Source organism: Rattus norvegicus, chromosome 3 (genome assembly GCF_036323735.1).
Source record: "Rattus norvegicus strain BN/NHsdMcwi chromosome 3, GRCr8, whole genome shotgun sequence".
Classification (NCBI taxonomy): domain Eukaryota; kingdom Metazoa; phylum Chordata; class Mammalia; order Rodentia; family Muridae; genus Rattus; species Rattus norvegicus.
Window position 1 is genome coordinate 99,413,090 of NC_086021.1, and position 22,450 is coordinate 99,435,539.

Genomic DNA, 22,450 nt, shown 5'->3' on the forward strand with positions numbered 1-22,450 from the left:
GAAACAAAAGAAACCCCCACAAAAACCAACACCAAAAGCAAACTCCTCAGAACTTAGCACTCCTCGGTTGCTTTACTGCACTGCAGAGTGCCACCCAGGTCCTCTGGTCCTGTAAGCACTGCTGTGTGGTGGGTGTTGGTGGTGACCACCTGCTGGTAATGGCCACGTGGCATGCATGCATGACATCTGCGTGGCTTAGACCTAGATTGTTCCCTGAAGACCCTGAGGTAGCAGCTTGGTCTTCAGCTCGGCACTATTGGAAAGTGATGGAACCTTTAAGAGGTAGAGCCCAGTGGGAGGTCTTGGGTCATAAAGACATGCCCTTCAAGGTGGTTATGGAAGGCCAGTCTCTGTCTAGGGGTCACAAGGTATTGCAACTTGCTTGCTGGTGCTCCCCAGCATAATGTACTGACACAGCAGGCAGGGCCCAAAGCAAAGCAGTCAGATGATTAGGGATTGAAGCCACTGACACTGTGAGCCCAGGTCTTAGCCTGACCTTCACAAATTCTGTCACAGCAACAGGCCGTGGGAATGCAACACCACCGTGGAGACCTTGGCTAATGGACACGGGACCCAGGATTCCATTCCCAGGACCACGCACTCACACAGACTCTTCTAGAGGAATCAAAGCCATGCACATTCAAGGCATTTCTTCCCAATTCCACACTCAGGGGGTTCATGTGGAAGGGCTGTGAGCAAGGCATGTCAAGAGCATGAACCCTAGAAACCAGCATGTATGCTCCATTGTTACCAGCAGGTGGTTCACACACCAGCCCAGAGCTATGGCTGTGCTTAGGATCAGAGGAGCTAGATGGCATTCTGAAAACATTCAACCCTAACTTATTGCTAGAAGAGGAGAGAGAAGTGGGGTGCTCCTCATTTGTCTGTATGAGTCCGACCTGCCTTTGTGCTTTAAAAAATCTCAGTGACAGGGTACTGGGAAGATGTCCCCATTGGTAACGTGCTTGCAGTTCAAGCAATGAAGCACTCACGAAGCATTCACATTCAAGTGTGAAGACCTGGGTTCTGTTAAGTCTCAACCCCTTGGACAAGCAGCTGAGGTGTCTGTTTAACCCACCAAAGCAAATCTGGCAGTCAGGTTCTCCCAGCATCCGTCAGTCCCAACCTAGTATAAGGGATGGTTACCCCACCCCCTACCCTGAATTCTCCAGCTCAGAGGACTGGGTTGCCCTTCTCAATATAATCCAGCCATTTTGGTTACCTCTTCTCTTTTGGACCTCCTGGTTGCCGTACCTGGTTCCCCTCTCCCCTCTCCCTCCACCTTCCTTTTGACCCAGCTCAGTCTGGTCATGCCCACTCTGGACTCTCCCAGGTGTCCCTGCCTCTGACTATGCTCTCTCTTTATCTACAGTAAGTTTTCTCCTTTACCATACCCAGGAGCACACACCCTTTCCTTTTTATCTCCTTTTTCCCCCATTCAAGTTCAATTCTCAGAACCCAAATTAAGAAGTTGGACATAGTGCTGTGGCCTTGTAATGCTGACACTGTGGAGATGGACAGTGGATCTCTGGGGCTTGCTGGCCAACTGTCTAGCCAATCTGCAAGCCGCAGGCCAGGGAGCAACCTTGTTTCCAAAACAAAGATAAGTGGGTTGGAGAGATGGCTCAGTGGTTAAGACTCTGACTGTTCTTCCTGAGGTCCTGAGTTCAATTCCCAGCAAACACCCAGACAGCTACAGTGTACTCACATACATAAAATGAGTGAATAACTCTTAAAAACGTACATAAAATAAATGATTCTTAAAACAAAAAACCCTCTACACACGTCCACGTGTGTGTGCACACATGTTTATGATATTAAGGTCATATGTGCTGCAGCCCAGGCCTCCTCCTCCTCTACACGCTCCCGAGATGACGGGTGCCCTAGTATATACCAGGACCTCCATGGAGTGGCACAGAGTCTAGTTCTTATACTAACACTGCACACCTATGTTACATCTCCTAGTGAGCACAGCTCACAGTTCACAACCTCAGGCAAGTTTTCTCTGTAACACCACCTTGTAGACCTTCAGCCTTGAGCACAGCAGAGGGTAATGGTGGCTATCAGCACCATGAGCACCATGACTGCCACTGAGGAAAAGGCCAAATATTCCCTGTTGTTAGGGTTGAGGGGTGATATATACCGGTCAGCAGTCAACATAGAGTGGTACTAATTACCTTTTGGTCCCTTACAGCGTCAATGGAGCAGAGGGATCTAACTGGGCTGGAGGGACGTGGAAGCTACCAGAAGCCTCTGTGGCTTCTAACTGTGGCTGGTTTTCTGGGGGATGTTCCTTGGCTCACCATTTGGGGTTTTCTCTATTCATGCGCACCAGTACATGACATCAGAGGAGCAGCTGGAGTGACAAGCTTAGGGACAAAGTGGTGAAGACTTAGAAATCTTAGTCACTGTCCCACTGCTTTGAAGAGACACCATGATCAAGGCAACTCCTGTGAAAGAAAGCATTTAACTGGGGGGCTTATAGTTTCAGAGGTTTAACCCACCATTATCATGGTGGGGAGCACGGTGGCGTGCTGGCGGTGCTGAAGCTGTAGCTGAGAGCTACATCCTAATCCATGGACAGGCACAGAGAGCATCACCAGGTTTGGCATGGCCTTTCGAAAGCTCAAAGCCCACCCCCTTTCTCCAACAAGCCACACTTCCAGCCCTTTCAAAGGGTGCCACTTCCTGGTGACTGTGCATTCAAATGTATGAGCCTCCGGGGCCATTCTTATTCAAATCACCACATTTCACTTCTTGGGCCCCATAGGTTTATAGCCATATCTTAATACAAAAATGCACTCCGTCCAACTTCAAAAATCCCCATATTCTATCACAGCCTTAACACTCTTTAAAAGTTCAAAGTCTCTTCTGAGATTCATGCAATCTCCTAACTGTAACCCCCTGTAAAATCAAAATCAAAAGCAGATCACATTCTTCCAACATACCATGGCACACCATTCCAAAAGGGAGCAAAAGGAGCAGAGCCAGGAAATACAGGGCCAAAACAAGACCAAAAACCAGCAGGGTGAACTCCAAATTCTGCATCTCCACGTCTGGTGTCAAAATGGTCTTTAGATCTCTAACTCCTTTCAGTTCTCTTGACTGCAGCACACTTCTCTCTCTTAGGCTGGGTCCTAACCTCAGAGGTTAGCAGCTCTCCTCCACAGGTCTCCCAGGACTCTGTCTTATCCAACACCTCGGGATCTCCAAGGCAAACCAGGCTTTACCTTCACAGCTACACACAATGGTCTCTCTAGGCCTCCATGTAGGGACACCCCTCACATATGCCTGGCCTCTGCTACTTCCTTAGCCATGAAAGGAGATTCTGCAACTCCTTTCTTGTATCCCTGAGTCTAAAGCCAGAACTACCTGGCCAAAGCTGCCAAGCTCTGCGGCTTGCTGGGGCAAGAATTTGACCCCTCTTTGAATGACATGTGCATCAGCTCTCTGTTGTGGATGCTTCCCCTCACTGCTGAAGCTTTCATATGTTAGAACCTTAGCCGGGTGGGGTCCTATCCTGAGCTCACCAAGCCCTTTATACTTTTAGCATCAGGCTTTTCTTTACACATTTTTCCTCCCTGGGCACAGACCCTGGCTCCACCATCACGTTTCCTGGTGGTCCTTCTCTCCTCAAACTGCATGCTTTGTATTTCTGTCTACACAGCTTGCTCCTCTGCATTATAGGTCTGTGAGATTGCTAATAACCACACAAACAAACTTGAAATATCCTCTGCCAGCGCCATTAATCCAAACCTCTTCAGTTTAGCCTCAGGCAGGTTTTTAGGACAGTGGTGAAAGTAGCTACAATCTTTGCCAACATCTTACAGGGAAGGTTTCTAGGACACTTGCTAATATTCCTTTCCTTTAAAACTTCTTGATCTAGGTCCTCACAGTTCAAACTGTCCCCAGCACTGTCTTCCATGATCCTTCTAAGGTAGCCCAGTAAGCCCCACTTAAAGCATCCAAATGCTTCCATAGCCTAAAATCCCAAAGTCTTCCATATCCCTCCAGCAGTGTGGTCATGCCTGTCACACGTGTACCCTGGGCCCCATATCAACTACTGCCTTAGTCACTGTTCTATTGCTGTAAGGAGACACCATGACCAAGGCAACTCTCACAAAAGAAAGCACGTGACTGGGGGCTTGCTTACAGTTTCAGAGGTTTAGTCCATTATCATCATTCCAACGAAGCCACGAAGCCACGGGGACTTCCTTTCATTGTTCTGAAACTGCTGTTGATAAAATCTCTGTTTGTAAAACCACCTTACTGGCTGGTTTTGATTGACTTGATTGTCACACCCACTAGTGTGCATGTGTAATGGACAGTCCTTGATGAGTCTGGGAAGAAGTACACACCTTGGCACATCAGCCTAACCCACGCCCAACCTACTTCTGCTTTAACGGCCACTGTACTGTGACTCCGTGAAGTATCGCACTGCCCTCGACAGCTCTGACACAACAGTGCATTCCAGGCCCTGAGCTCTATAGCAACCTTGAGGACCTGTGTCTTGCATGATAGACACTTGGTGCTTTGTTTCCCTGTGTCCCAGCCCTCAGCAACTGCCAGTCTTTCTGTCTCTGCCTCTGTCTGATTCTTCTTAGAACTGTTGAACTGTTGTGGAATGGATTTCTTTACTTCTGTGTATTCAATGCTACACACACACTTGTGTGTGTGTGTGTGTGTGTGTGTGTGTGTGTGTGTCCCTGGAGATGTGTTAAATAAATCCTATTCACATGAACCCAGATCTTATATCCAATCTGACATACTTCACCTTCCTTATCTCTTCCTGAAGTTACATGAAGTTGGCCAAGAACAATCAAAGCAGCCTGTCACCTGCCCACTACAGCCACCAAGTATCAATACTTATATCTCCTGAATGTCTTCCAGGGGCTATGTGCTTGTGTTGCTAGACCACTGACAAATTCAAAGCTGAACTTCCAGCCAGTTGAAGAACCAGGATCTGAACTGTGCAGAGCTCTTTGGTCACGTCAAACAGTACTTCCTCTTAAGGGTCCCATGGTTCTGTCTGGGAAGGGCACCTGATCCCACGGAACCAGTGTCAGTACAAACCACCCATCCCTTCCTCGGGGTAAGGAGCAGGCTCCCAGGGAAGCAAAGGGCACTTTCAGGTCCTAAGGTAGCCCTTAGGAAGTATATGAGGTGGGACTGAAAAGGATGGTTTGGAGCAGGGAGAGCCTTGAGAGATCTAGAAGGATCTGCCTGCCCTGCAGGTAACATGAGGGCAAACTGAAATGGCCAAGGGAAAAGGCAAATGATGAATGTGAAGTACCATACGGTGGTTTAGAAGGGTTTCCAACAGCACTGGGTCACACCCTGGCACCTCTGGAGTCACAGGGGACAACTGATCCTGCATAGAGCACTGTGTCACAAGGCTGGGATGCTGAGGAGAGGAGGTGACCTGAGTCCATTCTGGGTTTAGCACCATCCTAAGGACATGTGTCCTTGCAAGAGGACACTGTGATCCACAGTACGGGATAGTTTCCCTTCTGGCCCATTACAGAAAATACCGATTGGCTGTGTTTCATGACACTGAGGTAGCTGGTGTCACACAAGAGTTGATTATTCAATATCAGTTATTACTACTTGTCACTAAACTGTGGCCAAAGGACAGATACACACTGTCTAAGTAAATAAAATCTTCCTTCTGGCAAAGCTCCCTGTGGCAGTAATGGTAATCAAAGCCGGGGACAAACGGGGAAAATAAAGAGATTACTGGAGAATTGGCTTGGTGGATAAAACGCTTGCTGCACAGGTGGAGCTCACATCTCCAGATGCCTTGTAAAAGCTGGGTAGGCGTGGCAGTCCTCAGGAAGCCCAGCCAGGGAATTCCAGGCAAAAGCTGGCTATAGATTCAGCAAAGACCCTGCCTCCATAAATGTAGTGGGGAGTGAATGAAGAAGACACTGAAGCTTCTGGTCTTTATAGGTATGCACACATATGTGCACAAACACATATGTACATTACACACACACACACACACAGAGAGAGAGAGAGAGAGAGAGAGAGAGAGAGAGAGAGAGAGAGAAGAGCTTGAACACAGCATGCAAAGGTATGAGCATTCCATCCCCAGAGACTCCAACAACTTCACCCAGAGCTTCACCTGTGAAGCTATGGCCTGTCTTGTTCAAATGATTTTGTGGGTCTCAACTGTGTATGGCAGGCTCATTCTAGTCTCTTTATCTGTGAATTCATTCTTACCGCTGCCTTTCCCTTCCAATACCCCATAATGAGAAAGACACGGCACTGCTGTTGGGTAGGAAGTGAGGAATGCGACCAGTGGAAACTGTGGGGCATCCTGTGCACATTCTATTGGCCTGCATGCTGTCGTAAGCATCAGTATCAGAAGGGGGAAAGAGGAGGCTACAAAGCCTGACCACCGGTGTGTCCTTGGATGGCTCCAGGGGAGGCCTTCATAAGGGCATTACTGCTACAAGAGACATTGACAAGACAGCAGTGAACACAGAGACATGCCTGGGGTAATAACCTGGAGTGGCATAGGACAGGCCAGCCAAACACGCCCATCATGACCCCACCCCATTTTCACATACCCCTGTGAACTAAGAATGGCTTTTGAACCTTTAAAAAATATAAACATTTTTGAATGGTTTTATAAAAATATTTTCCTTCATGCAACTTTACTTCTATGGTTTTTTACATTTATACGAATTTCGAACTTCATTTGAAATCACATACAGTTCAGAATTTTAGACTCTAAATAAAACTTTATTGGAACACAATTTACACACACTCATCTGGGGCTACTTCTGTACTACAATGGGCAGAGTGCAGTAGCTGGGATAGAAACTGGGTGCTTCACGGCCTCTAACTTAAAAAGTAAAGACTTATGTTTACATGTGTATAGGCCATGCATATGAGGTTGTCTGAAGATGCCAGGAGAAGGTGCTGGAGCCAGGGAGATGGAGTGATGGACAGTTGTGAGCTGCTGTTAGACATGGGTGCTGGGAACTGAATTCGGATCTTCTGGAAGAGCAGCACAAATAAATGCTCCTAACTGCTAAACCATCTCTTCAACCCCTTAAACTACTTTATGAAAGGCTTGGACTGTACCTACACACACACACGCACACACACACACACACACACACACACACACACACACACAGAGAGAGATGCATGCACACACACATGCGCACACGCACACACACGACTCTAAATACAAACGTAAATGTTATGTAGCCACAGGTGATCCTAAGAGCAAGGTGTTCATTATTAGGCTTATATCTTTCTGCAAGTTTTTTGGTGTGGTTTTCTTGGGGTTTGGGTTTTTGTCAGACAGGATTACAATATGTAACCCAGGCTTTCGACTCTGGCTATTCTCTTCCCTTAGCCTCCTGGGTGTTCAGATTATAGGTACCCACCCACCACACCAGGCTCTTTGAAACTTTCATAGTTAAGAATTAGTAGAAATTGGGTTGGGGATTTAGCTCAGTGGTAGAGCGCTTGCCTAGGAAGCGCAAGGCCCTGGGTTCGGTCCCCAGCTCCGAAAAAAAAAAGAAGCAAAAAAAGAATTAGTAGAAATTAAATAAAAAGCACTCAAAAGAAGCTCTTCTTGTTCAGGATGGGGAGACTCAGAGGGCCACAGAGCCTGGGGACCTGGGTTTGAATCCCCGGAACCCACAGAAGAGCTGTGCGTGGTAATGCTGAGGATCCAGGAAGATCCTAGGGCCCATTGATGAGCCATTCCCGCCCATCAGTGAACGCTGGGTTCAAGAAGAGAAAACACTGCTTCAGAACATAGGGTGGAGAAAGACCAAGGAGGACACCAAGGTCAATATCTGGCCTCCACGGGCATACACAAAAGTGCACACACAGACACGCATACATAATCACATGCCAAGCCCTTGTTCACCTGTGTACACCCATACACACATTCCAATCTCTCAGATGTCCCCTCAGTCAATGGACAAGCCTGAGGTTCTGTGCTTCCCTGAGCACCCTGAGATAGCAGACGTAGGCTGCCAACTCCTGGCAACATTGTGAGACTCTAGGCTTGCTTTACTTTCTTTTCTCAGTTGTAGCACCCCACTGAGGTCTGTTTTACACACCTTGCTAGGCTGCCCTAAATCCTCTCTGGAATAAAACACAGGCTGGATGAAAAACTTAAAATAGAACCTTTGCTGGCTCCTCTTCCTTCTGCCTCTTTTCCAAACCACAGGGTTACATGGTGGCTTAAGCACCGTGTGCGTGCGGTACTGTCCTAGCCCGCAGCAGCATCTGTCGGGGAGGGAGGTGTGGTGTGGGGGGCTGGGAGACTTTGATCCATGATTTACAGCATGATAAATTCCATTGGGCTGAGAGAGCAGGGAAAGGGGCGTATCTTGTCTCAGCAGCCAGAACTGAGCACGAAACTCATGCCAGGGCAGCCAGACTGACTGTGAACCCAGGCCCTCATAGTCAGCACACAGTGGGGTCAGCTCTCCAGCTTGAACAGAATCAGAGAGGGAACTGATGCTGGGCAGGAAGGAGAAGAAAAGATCCAATCAGGGAAGCAGGGAAGAAGGAAGGAAAAGGCACAGAAGGAAGGGAGGTGGGGAGGGCCAAGAGGTGAGAGGAGGCAGGCTTTGCAGCCAGATGGCAGCAGGCCTAAAGCCTAACGTAGTTCTGCCTAGCTGCTTAGCTTTGTATGCAATGCCCTTTTCCTCCCCTCCTCACCATCCTCCAGCAGGATGACAACACACTGTGTTACAGGAGGAACATGGTACAATCAGTGGAGCAATGCTGTTAGTGGGGAGTCTACCCTTAGCCAGGCTTTACCTGGCGCTATAAACACTAAGGGCTGTGTTTAGTATGATCAGGCCCCATGCCCACCGGAATGCCGTGTGCACAAATCATTGAACTGTTGTGCACAAAAAGTAGTGTGTGTGTGTGTGTGTGTGGTTTTGCAAGCCAGAGAAGTCAACAATGGTGTCTTTCCCCAAGACTACTTCATTTCACCTTTTCTTTTTGAAACAGCGTTCCTCTCTGGCCCAGAGCTCACTCATTGGCTCTAGTGGCTGGACAGGGAGATGTGGGATTTCCAGCCTCGGCCTCCCCACTGCTTGGGTTTTAAGAGCAAGCCACCATAGCATGCTTTTTGACATGAGTTCTAGGGCTCAAACCCAGGACCTCATGTCTGCATAGCAAGCATTAGTGATAGAGTCATCCCTGTAACTTCAAATGTGTCTTCTTGGGTGGGGCCAGGGCTTCTGAAACCAGGAAAAAGGATAAGGAAAAATAACCAGGAAAGCTTGGGAACAGGATTTGACCAATGAGTTCATGGATGATGCAGGGTTTCCAGATTCTGGCCCCAAATCAGCATCACGATCCAGATGGTTTCTTTCCTTTCTCATTTATCATCTGAGTAGGCCAAGCTCCTCCCTGGGCTCCCCAGTGAGGTATAAACAGCCGTCCCTGACATATGTGGGGACACACATACACATACAGACACACACACACACACACACACACAGATACATACACACAGACACAATGACACATATTTACAGGTAAACACACAGAGACACCCACATACAGAATAGACACACAAACACACATAGATACACATACACACACACACACACACACACACACACACGGGGGGGGAGGGGCAGTTCCTGCTATCTTGAGTCTTTCCAACCACCCATTCTCTTCAGGCCTCTGGTATCGGTCACCACTTGATATTCTGGAGGCCACAGGTCCACTATGTGGCCTTGCCTCCTCCCTCTGTCACCTTTCACATTTTAGCAGATGTCCCTGACCCACAAGCCTCCTCCTTGGTCTAAGAGCATCCCTGCCTCCTGCATGAGAAGACCAAGAGGACATGGCTGCTCCTAAGGGATTGAGGTTTTTATTAAACATCTAAGGGAGAGCACAGGCAGAGGCATCTGGAAGGATCCAGACTGAAGCTGGCCATGAGAAAGGGTTGGGGAGAGAGCCAGAGAGGAAGAGAGAGGAACCAGAAGCCAAGAGGCCAGGATCAAGCCTGGAGACCAAGAGACCAAAAGGATCACTTAGCCAAAATGGCTGAGTGATAGAGGGAAGAGAAGCTGGGGAAGGGGGCTCAGCTCATCCCCTGGGCTGGAGAGTTTAGGGGTGGGAGGATGGGGTGGGGGAGGTTTGCCAGTCAGGAGGACCCAGTAACAGGTAGAGACTGAGGGAGACTGGCAGCCAGGGTCCACTCTGATATACTAATAGGCACCTCGGTTAGCTGTTTGTACTGGGATTGAGACCTAACACTTCCTAGTCCCCTCCACTTCTTGGGGGTCAACAGAAGTTATTTTCCCCACATCCAATTTGACTCTGGCACTCTTGACTTCCTCCATGGAAGAATTTTGTAATTACGTTGAACCCAGCTAGAAAACCTAAGATCATCTCCCAGACTCAAGATGTTCACTGTAACCACAGACGCTAGCACCTTTTGCCACTAAAAGACAGTCACCAGTTCTGGGGACAAGAATGAGGACACTATGGGACCTATCTTAATCTCATTCCTGTCATAAAATACTGACAAACCTAACTTAAGAAGGAAAGGGTCATTTGGCTCACAATTCCAGAGTCTATCATAATGGGGAAGTCACACAGGCAGGAGGAGCTCTAGACAGCTGGTTGCATTGCATCTGCAATCCCGAAGCAAAGAGGGATGAACACCTATGCTCAACTCACTCTATTTTATAAGGTCCAGTATCCCTGCCTAGGAATGCTACCACCAAGATGGGTCTTCCCACATTAATCAAAGTATCAAGACAATTCCCCCACAGGATCCATAATGTCCTAGAAACTTGTCTCCTAGGTGACTCCAGATCTTACCAACTTGGCAATGAATACTAATAATCTTCAAAGAGCCATTAATTAGTTTACCACACCCACCTACCCTGGGCTATCCCTTAGGTGATGGAAAATGTGCTGACCCACCCCTTTCCATACTCAGCAGCTTCTGGAGACCCTTCCAGAGGTGCTACAAATGCATGTATGGATGGTGTTCTCACCTCCTGTTTCTCTCCAAAGCACTCCTCTTGTTGGCCCTAAGAATGCTTTCATTCTAAGAACAGCTTTCCTGACCCTCCAATTACCAGCCACCTCTCTTATCTCTCATTTTCACATCTGAGTTCTAGCCAAATTTCTGAGAAGTCTTTCTACAGGCCACCTCTATGCTAATCAGGTGCCCAGCTCCAGCACTCTACTGCAGGGGGCTACTGATAAGCCTTTGTTGTGGGTCTCGGTCCTAGGCAGTGCAAAACACTTTTGGCCCTGGTCTCTGCCTTGAGGAACCAGTAGCATGTCCCCACCCTGAGCTGTCAGTACGGCCAAAGACCATATGGGCCCAAGATCCCAGGTTGAGGCCTACTGCTCCTCTCACGCCACAATGCTTTTGTGGGCACAAGATCCAATAGACACTCTGGGCCCTGTCATCCTAGGCTTTCCAGCAGCCTTTGCAGACCTCTTTTCTGGCTATGTAGGCAGGTCACTCTCCTGGCCTTCTTTCCTCCACTGCAGCTTTCTCCCATGCTCCCTTCTGGACTGTTAACTACTGAAGTCCCTTGACACTGAGGCAGGGCCGCATCCATTTCCACCAGCCCCTATGGACGTAAGTCACATCTCTATACTCCCTCTGTATGCTCCAGAACTGTACATCCACCTGTTTGCTATTACCATTCAACAAGACCAAGACTGGAATCCCAGTCATTCTCAACCTTCTTTCCATCCAGCAGTCTTCCCTTCAGAAGTGCTAGGTGGGAGGTAGAGAGGACCGAGCTGGCCTTGATACTTGGCTCCCTTACTGAAGCCATCCCATTCTGACTGGCCCTCATCCCTCATCTAGTCCTCAAGTTGATCCTTCAGTCTCCACGTGTCTGTCCCTGTCTCCACCCACACCACCTCCACTGAAAGTCTGGAATTACACTGACTCTCTACCTGCTTCCTGACCAAGGCCACATCTCTGTCCCAGTCAGTTCTGTAGGCTGCAGACAATGTTGTCCTTTAGAAACATTAACGTGGGGTTGGGGACATGGCTCAGTGGATAATGTTTGCTGTGTCATCATGAAGAACTGAGCTGATTCCCAGGACCCAGGTAAAAACCCAATGCTGTGGTGTGCATCTGTGATCCCAGTGCTGGGAGGTAGGAGGATTCCCTGGAGATTTACTGGTTAACCAGCTGAACTGGTGAGCTCCAGGTTTAGAGAGAGACCCTGACTCAAAAGTAAGGTAGAGTTATAATTAAGGAAGACACCGCCATTAGAGACCTCTGTCCTCCACATAGGCAGACACGCACGCGCGCGCGCGCACACACACACACACACACACACACACAGAGAGAGAGAGAGAGAGAGAGACCACCACCACCACCACCACCACCACCACCATCATCATGCTGAACACATATACACACAACAAAAGAAATCAATAAACAACCAAACTGAAATTATCTGGTCATTCATCATTACTTGAAGCAACCTGGAAACTTCCCAGCATCCTTCACAGAGTAAAGTCTGCACAGGACCCCACCTGGTACACCCCCATGCCTTCTCCAGCCCCACGTTTGGGTCTACTAATCTGATAATCCTCACTGATGTGTGCTTTGGTGATGTGATGTCTATTCTTAATTGTCACCTCGACTACATCTGGAATTAAGTAAAACCCAAGAATTGAGGGAAACTCTTGTGAAGGATTTTTGCTTACTTTGACATGGGGATCCACTTCTAATCCATATCTTTGAGGTGGGAAGACAGACCTCTAATCTGGGCCAGAAGCCTATATAAGGATATGGAAGAAGGAAGATTTGTTCTTGGCCTCCTTGCCCTCCCTTGCTAGCAAGTTCATTCCTTCACTGGCATTGGTGCCTACTACTTCAAGATTCTGGTGTAGACAGAGGACCAGCTGAAACATCCAGCCTCATGGACTGAACAACTGCTTGACTCATGGGGCCTTCCATTCATACACAGCCATTGTTTGATTAGCTGGACCACACACTCTTGTAAGTCATTCTAATAAGTCATATATATATATATATATATATATATATATATATACACACATATATATAATTTATTACACACACACACACACACACACACACACACAGAGGAGGGGGTGGATTCTCTCTACACATTCTGCTACTGTGGAGAACCCTGACTAATACAGGTGATCATGTTCTTCCTTCAACCCCAGCTCAGCATCTGGAGGCCTCTTCTGCCCTCTGTCCATGTGGATTTCCTGGTTCTTTACTTCTCCTAGTTTCTTAGCACCAACACCTGCTAGTATATATACATATATATATATATATGTATACATATATACACCGCACGTCGCTCTCTCCACCAATCTCTCTCCCCAGTCTCCTCCCTGAGTCAAGACTTTCTCTGCCACAACCAGACCCAGCCACGCTTCTGCTTGGCCATATCACCAGCTTCCCTGAGTCTTCGGGTTTGGGAAATTTATCACGCACAGGCCCTCCCCCCAAGCCCCGCCCATCCTCTCTGCTAATCTCCATTGCCACAATGGCCAACTTCTTCTCCATCCCTCCTGTCTATGAGGAATGAGGTTCGATTCCCTTCCAAGACAAGCTGCATCTCATTCTCCAGGGCTTATTCTGAAGGAACCCAGCCTTCATCCAGGCCAACAGCAGTAACATCAAGCAATGATAATGTTTTAGTGACTGAGAACGATGCAAGGCCACCTGGAGTCATCTCCACCAGCGGCTCTTATTATCCTGTGTCACAAAACAGGCCCAGAGAAGAAAGTGATACATTCGAGGTCATTAGAGAGTAAACAGTTAAAGCTTGCTGACATTCCCGCTGTAGACTCCGGGTACCACAAACACAATGTCCCAAAGTATGCTGTGCTCCCCCTCTGGTGGCAACAATCACATGTGCATGCTTGATGCTTGCCTTCCTGGGAGACCATATCCTCTCAACAACAGGAACCCTGCCTGTCTTGCAGAAGGCCTTCCCTCCGGTACCTGGCATGCCCATTTTCTGAGCGGAATACCATGGTCATTGGCCCTGCAGCCCTTAGCCACAGGTCTTTGGAAGAGGGGTTGACTGAGGTCTTTGTAGATACCTAATGGTATTTACATGACACAGCCACATGCACACACAGCCACATACACAGGCACATAGGAGGATACTTGGGAAAATCAGCCTTAAGTACTACTTGGTGATGACTCACCTGTTTGCTGCTGAGGTGGGGTCCCTTAGCATGGCCTTTGGATACCAAAGGACAAAAGCCACATGGGTGGACAAGAAGGTAGCAAGACCCATCATCCATGCATCTATAGGCAGCCACAGAAAAGCACTTGTGCAGGCTGTTTTCTCCGAGTCCCATGTCAACCTCTCCCTGGGAATGAATAGTACAGGGGACACTCACCAGCCATGAGAAGAAGCCAGCTGACTTGTCCTGGGTAGAGATCTGCCCCTCATAGGGGCCAAAGATGTGACCCTTGGGGACGACTTCATTTATACACCGCACATCGCTCTCTCCACCAACTTCCTTTACCACCTCCATGCCCTGTGGAATGGTGAGGGCCGCCCGATCTGGGATGCCCACAGGCACTGGTGTGTCAGACACAAACACGGGGGGACCATGGGTCGGACATTCATCCACAAAGTACTCTTGGCAGGACTCGCAGACTGGAAGAATGAAGAAGACGGAAAGTTCAGTAGAGGTGGGATGTAGGACCCCTCCCCCTTACTGGCTAGGGAAACACTGGAAGCCACTGAGGATCACTTGGAGCAGTAAAAAGCACACTGCATGTGGTTCTAGCTACCAACCCTAGATCTGCCCAGTCAGCTGCAGTCCCAGGTCCATCAGAAGCAATAACCCATGATACTCCCTGGGGCACTGAAGGACATGCTACTAATGTCAAGGCTTCTGTCTCAAGTCTTACCAAAAAATTGGGTTTGGAATCATCTGTACATCTGTGGACTCTAAGACTCACGACAGGCTGCTGAACCCTGGTGTGTCCCAGGTGAGTGCCTCTCACTGTAACTCTGGCACAATAACCCAGGGGCAGATGGGATATGGGGTGAAGGGAGGAGTCACCCAGAGCCTCAGCTCCACTTACACCAGAAGTCCACTTGCTGGAAGCTTTTGGTCACGATGAGGTCACGTTTTCCCTTTAGTTTCTTAGGTTCAACTTCCATGGAAGATGGCTCCAGTCTCCGAGAGCTGGTCAGGGCAAGGGCCCACAAAAAAAAAAAAAAAAGCAAAGAAGCCATCAGAGACAACCCAAGGGGCAGACAGACTGTCCAGGAGGCAGAGAGTTGCAGATGAGCAAAGAACTCCACCAGGCTGGCTGTTCACTGTAGGAGCAGTGGAGCACAGGAATTCCTGAGAGTTGGGCCCTGGGAAACTCTGCCCCAGCCCATCTAGTGCCTGCTCACCTCTGACCCCAGAAGCTGTCCAGTTAGGAAGACTGGCATCAAGTAAGAACGTCCCCTGGGTCCCCAACCAACCCAGCACAGCCACCCACCTCCCCTCCTCAAGTCACCACCCAGGGGCCTCACCAGGGCTGGCCATACTCCTGGTCCCGGAGTGGTGAGCAGACCTCTGTCTTCACTACTGTCACCATGTCCCCTACAGCCGCCTTGGTGTGGGCCAAGCACTCCTTCATGTTCTCAGTCATTCTGTCCTGGGGACAGGCAAGGAGGCGGGACCAGCACAGGAAGAAGATGAAAGAGACAGGGGAAGAGGGGTGAGTGGCTGGGAGAGAGAGCAGGGGTCCCTAGGAGTCTGGTTACCCTCCCTGCCATCCCCAGAGGAAGCGCTTGAGAACTCAGACAACAAAAACAGCTGTAGCATGGCCAAGAGGAAATGCCATTTCTATCCCGGGCTGGTCCTGGGGACGACTGGAGCCACCAGCCTCAAGGGGTCAAGGCCCAGGGGCAGCTCAGGCCAGGAGGCAGGCCTGAGAAGCCTGGACACTAAGTCCAAAGGACACAAGGAACCCCCAAGAACCTGACAAATTGCCAAAGTGGGCAGGAAGGGGACTCCACAAATCCAACTGGGCCCGAGGGAGTGCAAAGCTGAAGTGAGCTCTGCATGGCTGGCTGTGAGGCCCCAAGCGAGGGGCTGCCAGGAGAAAGAAGCCAGGCCCCTTGGGCAGCTCACAGCAGGTACAGGCGGGGCTGGGGAGCTGGTTGTGTGCCAGCCAGGGCTAGCCCTGCCCTAACTCCAAGCCCACCTCTCTCTCTCCAGGGGGGAGTGTCCCCAGAGCATGCTTACCGCCCTGACCACAGAACCTGGCTGCAGCCCCTCCCCACGGTCCTCATGCCAGACCCCGGGACACTCTTCTTCAGAGGACTGTGCAGTAGCTCGGCCTTGGGACCGTGCTGGGCCCCGGGACTGGGCAAGCAGAGTGTGTGTGTGACTCACTCCCCGGGGCCCCCGCTGGCCACACCCCTGCTCCTCGGCTCACCAGCCCCCTGCTCCCCACCGGGGGCCCCAAAGCCCGCGGCGGCGGGAGGGGTGGGAGAGCAGCACGGCCTGCCCCTCCTGAGAGCCGGGATGCGGGGGGCGCGCACAGGGGACCGCAGGGGACAGGGCGCCCTGCCCCCAACCCGGGGGCCGCCGTTCGACCGCGTGTGTGGCCCGCGGGGAAAGTGTGCACGGGGGCGGCGCCCCGGCCGTCACCCACCTTCGCGGCGGGGAGCCGCAGCCCGGCCCGCCCCCCGCCCGCCCGGCATTCCTTGCGGGGGCATGTGGCTTCTTGCCGGCCCCGGGGGCACGCAGTTGGCTGGCGGTCGGGAGGGGCGCGGGGCTCGAAGGACACGAGCGGCGGGGGTTGGGGGGGCGGCTGCGAGGGGACAGCCCCGGGTTCACGCGCGGACGGTCGCACGCGGCCCGCAGCCGCCTCCGCAGCGCCGCCGCCGACACCCACCTCGGCCACCGCAGCCCGCGCCCTGCGCCACCTGCACCGCCCCGGGTGCGAGCGCGGCGTTTTGCTCCACCTCCCGGCCCGGGCGATGGCTCCCCAGTCACCCGCGGAGAAAGGGGGTGCGAGGGCTGAAGGCTGAAAAGGGACTGGCCCAAGGTCACGCCGACTGACTGGAATGCAGTTGCAAGGGCAGGAGTCCCACAAGCGCTGCGTCTAGGAACAGCCTGCACTCTGAGAGTTCAAGTCTCAAAGACAAGCTGTACAGCCAAGGAGCAGGTGTTAGGGGCTGAACCCTTGACGCTCCCCTACATTCAAATCCTAAATCCAAATGTGACTATTTGGAGAGGAGAGGATTGGATATGGTGGTTCAGGGTCAGGTAACCTTTAAAGGTAAGGTGACACGGGGTTCTCTACCTGTGAGGATACAGTAGAAAAGTCCCATCTGCAATGTAGAGAGCCCTTATCTGACTCAATATACCTTTTCCTTTGACTTCTTAACCTCCAGAACTGAGAGGCTGAAGACATGTGGCATGTCTGTGGTACTTGACAATGGCCAGCAAGCTGATTGATAAAGAAGGTCATCTGATTTCTTTACATTTTCATTTCTCTCAGTGAATCTAGCTAATGTGTGTGTGTGGGGGGGGGGGTGGACATGAACTTGTATAGAGGTCAGAGGACAACTTGCAGGAGTCCACTCTCCTTCCAACAAAATGTGGCTAATGATAGATTCCATCAAATGTGGTGGGTGACAGGGACAGAGATAAATGTGGGTGAGGCTACAACCCCAGGATGGAAAGCTGATCAGGAGCTGCCCATAGTGGTGTAACCCGTTAATCCCAGGGCTCAGGAGGCAGAGGCAGGCAGATCTCTGTAAGTTCAAAGCCAGATTGGTCTATATAGCGAGTTCCAGGTCAACCAGAATACATAGTGAGACCCTGACTCAAAAATAGATAGATAGATAGATGGATGGATGGATGACGTGAAATGAATAAAAATACAAAACAAAGAAAAAGAAAGCTGATCAGGAACACAGCCAGGTAGCACCAACAAGGGCAGCTTAGAATGGTCTCCACTAGGTTGGATTTCTCTTTTTTAGTCAATCACTGACAAACTCTGGCTTTCTGGGAGCTTAGGACCATTTTGTAGTGCTCCCCTTCTCTGGCCTCTGTCTACTCCACCAGCCACAATGCCTGGGAACAAGATGTGTTCCCTCCCATCTCCTCACTGACCCCCCACATCCACCCGCCACAGTGCCTCTACTAGTCTTGGTCATAATGTCTCAGACCTGCTTTTTGGATAATGGCCTTTAGCTGACTTGCAATAGCAAGCTCCCCGAGGGCAGGACAATGGTTTTACCAGGCTCCCTGGCTTACCACTGACTTCCCAGCACTTGCAACAGGCGCCAGGGAACATGTGGAGCTGGGAAAGCATGTAAGGACTAGAGCATGAACTTCAAGGGGCCTCCATTCCCAGGGAGCCTTCGAGGCATGGGAGTGGACTTCCTTCAGTTCTGCACTCTGAGCATCTGCTGCACCTCACCCTCGTCTTAGGCCCATCCCATCCCAGCAGCATTCACATCTGCCAAATGAATCAATGACCCAGGTCAAAATGCACCGAGTCTTCTGTGTCCCACTGGCCCCATAGACACTCAGCTCCATAGAGACTCTAGAAGGAAAGAAAGCCTTTCGAGTTATTTTTCCCTCTCTGTTCCCATATGACTGGGCAAGGAGGGTGGCAAGAAAGGAGACAAGGCTGGCACTGAGGGGGGCTAGAGCAGTGACAGGCACAGCGGAATCAGATCTCAAATCTGGGAGGCCGACTCTTACAGTACGTCCTAAAGCATTCAGCTTCGAGATACTGTGTCTTTCTACCTGGCAATGCCAACCTTTGCTTCTCAGACTCACGGGCACCCCGGGATGGCTAACACAAAACCACAAACTCAAGGCATCATCAGACTTTCTTTTCTTTTTGAAGTTTTTTAAACAGGGTCTGAAGGGATAGCCTAGCAGTTAAGAGCACTTGTTGCTCTTCTAAACAACCCAGGTTTGAACCCTGGAACTTGGCAGCTCACAATCATCTGTAACTTCAGTTCCAGAGAATCCAACGCCCTCCTCTGTGGGCACCAGGTATGCATGTGGTACACAGGACATATACGCAGGCAAAACACTCATACGCATAAAATAAAAATAAATAAACCTAGAATAGTTTTTAAAGCTTTTTATTAAGTTTATTTTAAAGTCTGTCTGTCCGTCCATGTGAGTGGAGGTGCCCATGGAGACCAGAGGGGTTGCAAGATTCCTTGCAGCTGGAATTGCAGGTGGTTGTGAGTCACCTGATTGGATGCTGGAAAGTGAACAGGACTCCCACAAGAGTGCAGAGTGAGCCTCCGTGCCATCTCTCTAGACCCTGCTTTGTTCAAGGTCTGGAGTATGAACGTTGTAGATGACAGCATCTGCAGCCATATCAAAAGATTGTGCGCTAAGCCTTAGAGAATCTTCATGGGTAAGCCGGAAAGAATCCTAACTCCCAGGGCATCCTATGGGAGAACTGGGATATAGACTGAGGGGAGGGCTTGGAGAGTTGAGCACCAGTGCTTTATAAGGGCTGTATTTCATTGGCTTCCCAGAGGGCATCCAATGGGGAAGGAAAGGGACACATGACTAGGAACTAGGAGAAGACACACATAGACAGTCCCAATCTAACGGTCACCAGACAGCACCTCCACCTCCTAGGAGTGGCCTGTGGCTTTTTGCTTGCACTTTGTTCTGGACATTTTCCTACAGAAGCACATCAGGGTAATGTGACTCTTGTCTGAGAGCTTGGTGGCTGTGATGGTTTGTCTGTGCTCCGCCCAGGGAGTGGCACTATTAGAAAGTGTGGTCCTGTTGGAGTGGGTGTGTCACTATGGATGTGGGCTTTAAGACCCTCATCCTAGCTGCCTGGAAGCCAGTCCTCCACTGGCAGCCTTCAGGTGAAGATGTAAATCCTCAGCTCCTCCTGCTCCATGCCTGCCTGGATGATAATGGACTGAACCTCTGAACCTGTAAACCAGCCCTAATTAAATGTTGTCCTTAAAAGAGTTGCCTTTGTCAAGGTGTCTGTTTACAGCAATAAAACTCTAAGACGGTGGCCAAAAGTGTTTCAGACCTGGGAGTGTCCCAGCATTAGGATACTGGCACTCTCTTCACCAAATCTCGAAGTTCTAAAACTTGACCACTTGTTGAACTTGTCAGATTTTGACTTATGTTGGGTTTGGGATTTTTTCAGACTAGGAATCTTTAAGCAGCTCGTACAAAGTAGGATGCTTAGGAAAGAGTGTCAGAGATGACAAGCATGCCATGTGTCTTCAAAGCTCTTCCAGGTGGCACCCGACAGATTATAATAATCTGTTGTTAGATGGTGAGTGATGCAACATCCAACTAGGTCTGAGCTTCCCAGTAAACAAAACAAAAAAAAAAGGGTGCCCTGCTCTCACTGTGCCTAACATCTATTCAGGCCTCTCCATTCTTAGAAAAGCACAGCTGCCTAGAGGCCATGGCCACTTGTCTGAGTGCTGTGCGTTTAAAGCCTGAAGCGAGACACAGGCACCTTTACTCTGAAATAGACTGTCTCGATGGAAGGCTTACAGGGACATAGGTCGGAATATGATGTGATTAAGTGAACTTCTGCTTCAGGCTGGTGACCTTCACCGGGTCCTCTATACCAGTCTGCATGAGAAGCCACGGGCCAGGGGAAGCTCTAAAAGCCATTTGTTCTGGCCTCCTTGCCCAAGCAGAGGGCAGCCTCCTGAAGCACTCCAAGCTGCTGGCACTGCTCCCTCCAGGCTGGCTCCTCAGAGTCTGCGCTCACAGAGATTAAGCCTGGTGGAACCTTCGGCAATGAGATGCAAACCCAAGAGGAGGGGTAGAGAGTGGCCCGAGGCCTGCAGCTCATTTTCACCCGTGGCAGAGAGCCAGGACCCCAGATTGCCTGGCAGCCAGGGGACTGGGCATCACGACGCTGTGCCCACTTGGCTTCCCTTAAGCTTGGCCCCCTGAGAGTTTGCAGTTCTGTTTAGTATCCACCCTGCCTGTCCCCTTGAATATCTAAAGGACTTAAAGTCAGACATTGACCTGGGCTGGGGATTCTGAGTCTTGGGCACTTGGTCTTGTTTGTGCCATAAAATGAGATGTTTCCGCCTATGCTCTAAGCCTCAGCTTTCCCTTCTTGAAAAGTCGTTTGCTTTTAAGACAGGGTTTCACTATATAGTCTAGCTGAACTGATGCTTGCTGTGTAAACCAAACTGGCCAAAATCTTGTGGCAATCCTCCTGATTCTACCTCCCAATCCACACCCCATCAATTAATGGTGTTGATCAATAAACCACAGGATCGGGAGTGGGGACATTTGGAAATTATTAGAAGGAATAGTTGAATTTAAAATTATATTTTCCTTGTGTATGCATGCACATGTATGTGTTTATGTGTGTGCACACACATCTGGGTATGTGCAAATGTGTGTGCGTGTTCAGGCCAGAAGAGAGCAAGTCCCTAGGAAGTGGAGTTACAGGCAGTTGTGGGTCACCCACTCTGGGTCCTGGGAATTACACTTGGATATTCTGTGAGAGCAGCAAATGCTCTCTAGCCCCTGGATAGTTAAGTTTATATGACCAGCAAGCATTATCTATGGGAAGAACGATCAGTATTCCTTGAATTTACATGTAAGATAAGCCTGCCAATGCAGGTAAGCTGCTCCTACGACAGGCAAAAAGCAGTTTAAAAAAACTATTTACCAGGGTTGGGGTTTTAGCTCAGTGATAGAGTGCTTGCCTAGCCCTGGGTTCGGTCCTCAGCTCCAGGAAAAAAGAAACAAAACAAAACAAAAAACAAAACAAAGACCTTTTTAAAAAAAGTCTGAGCCAGGTGTGGTAGACACCACCTCCAATCCCAGCACTGGGAAGACAGAAGTGGAACTCTCTGTGAGTTCTAGGCCAGTCTAGTCTACATAGTGAGTTCCAAGACAGTCAGAGCTACACTGAGACCTTGTCTCAACAACAGAGTCTGGCAGCTCATAATCCTCCTACCTCTCTCGTGTGCCAGGAACACTAGAGTGCATCACCGTGAGATAAGTCTACTAAAACACATTTCAGAGTCCATGCAGGCCCCTCCCCTTCTTGAGACAAGATCCCTCCACATAGTCCTGGCTGTCCTGAGATTCACTATATAAATCAGGCTGGCCTTGAACTCACATCTGCCTCTGCCTCGCAAGTACTGGGATTAAAGACGTGAGCCACTGCAAACTGGCTAAACTTATGGAAGTCTTACACAAGCACACATTCTGTCACTGACAGCAGCATGGCCACACCTAGGCTCAGTAACTTTGACAAGTGACGACTTGTCTTGGTTTCCCTGCTTGTTTAGAGAGACCAAGTATCTACACACTTCTGTTTCGCAGGTCTGGTCTGCACACACAATGTTTAGTCCATAGTAATCACTTTATTAACAGTAGTCTTATTATGTAAATGTTAGCGTCATTTAAAAGTATCATGAACTAAGTCCAGCTGCTTGGGAGGTTGATA

General features: G+C 49.7%; 1 protein-coding gene across 6 annotated transcripts in view; it reads right to left on the minus strand.

Annotated features, from left to right (window-relative positions):
• Window positions 1-22,450, minus strand: part of Prdm11 (PR/SET domain 11) — a 79,713-nt gene that overhangs the window by 31,997 nt on the left and 25,266 nt on the right. For 3 of the 6 annotated variants that reach the window (XM_039105882.2, NM_001271530.2, XM_063284582.1), the window contains exons 2-4: window positions 15,525-15,649; window positions 15,083-15,186; window positions 14,386-14,648 (exon numbers count right to left, since the gene is read on the minus strand). In XM_039105882.2, the coding sequence (XP_038961810.1) occupies window positions 14,386-14,648; window positions 15,083-15,186; window positions 15,525-15,649 (492 nt within the window). Of the gene's footprint in view, window positions 1-14,385; window positions 14,649-15,082; window positions 15,187-15,524; window positions 15,650-16,242; window positions 16,385-16,654; window positions 16,788-22,450 lie in introns of those variants that run through there. The other 3 variants (XM_017592048.3, XM_063284583.1, XM_017592049.3) reach the window with 2 other exon arrangements.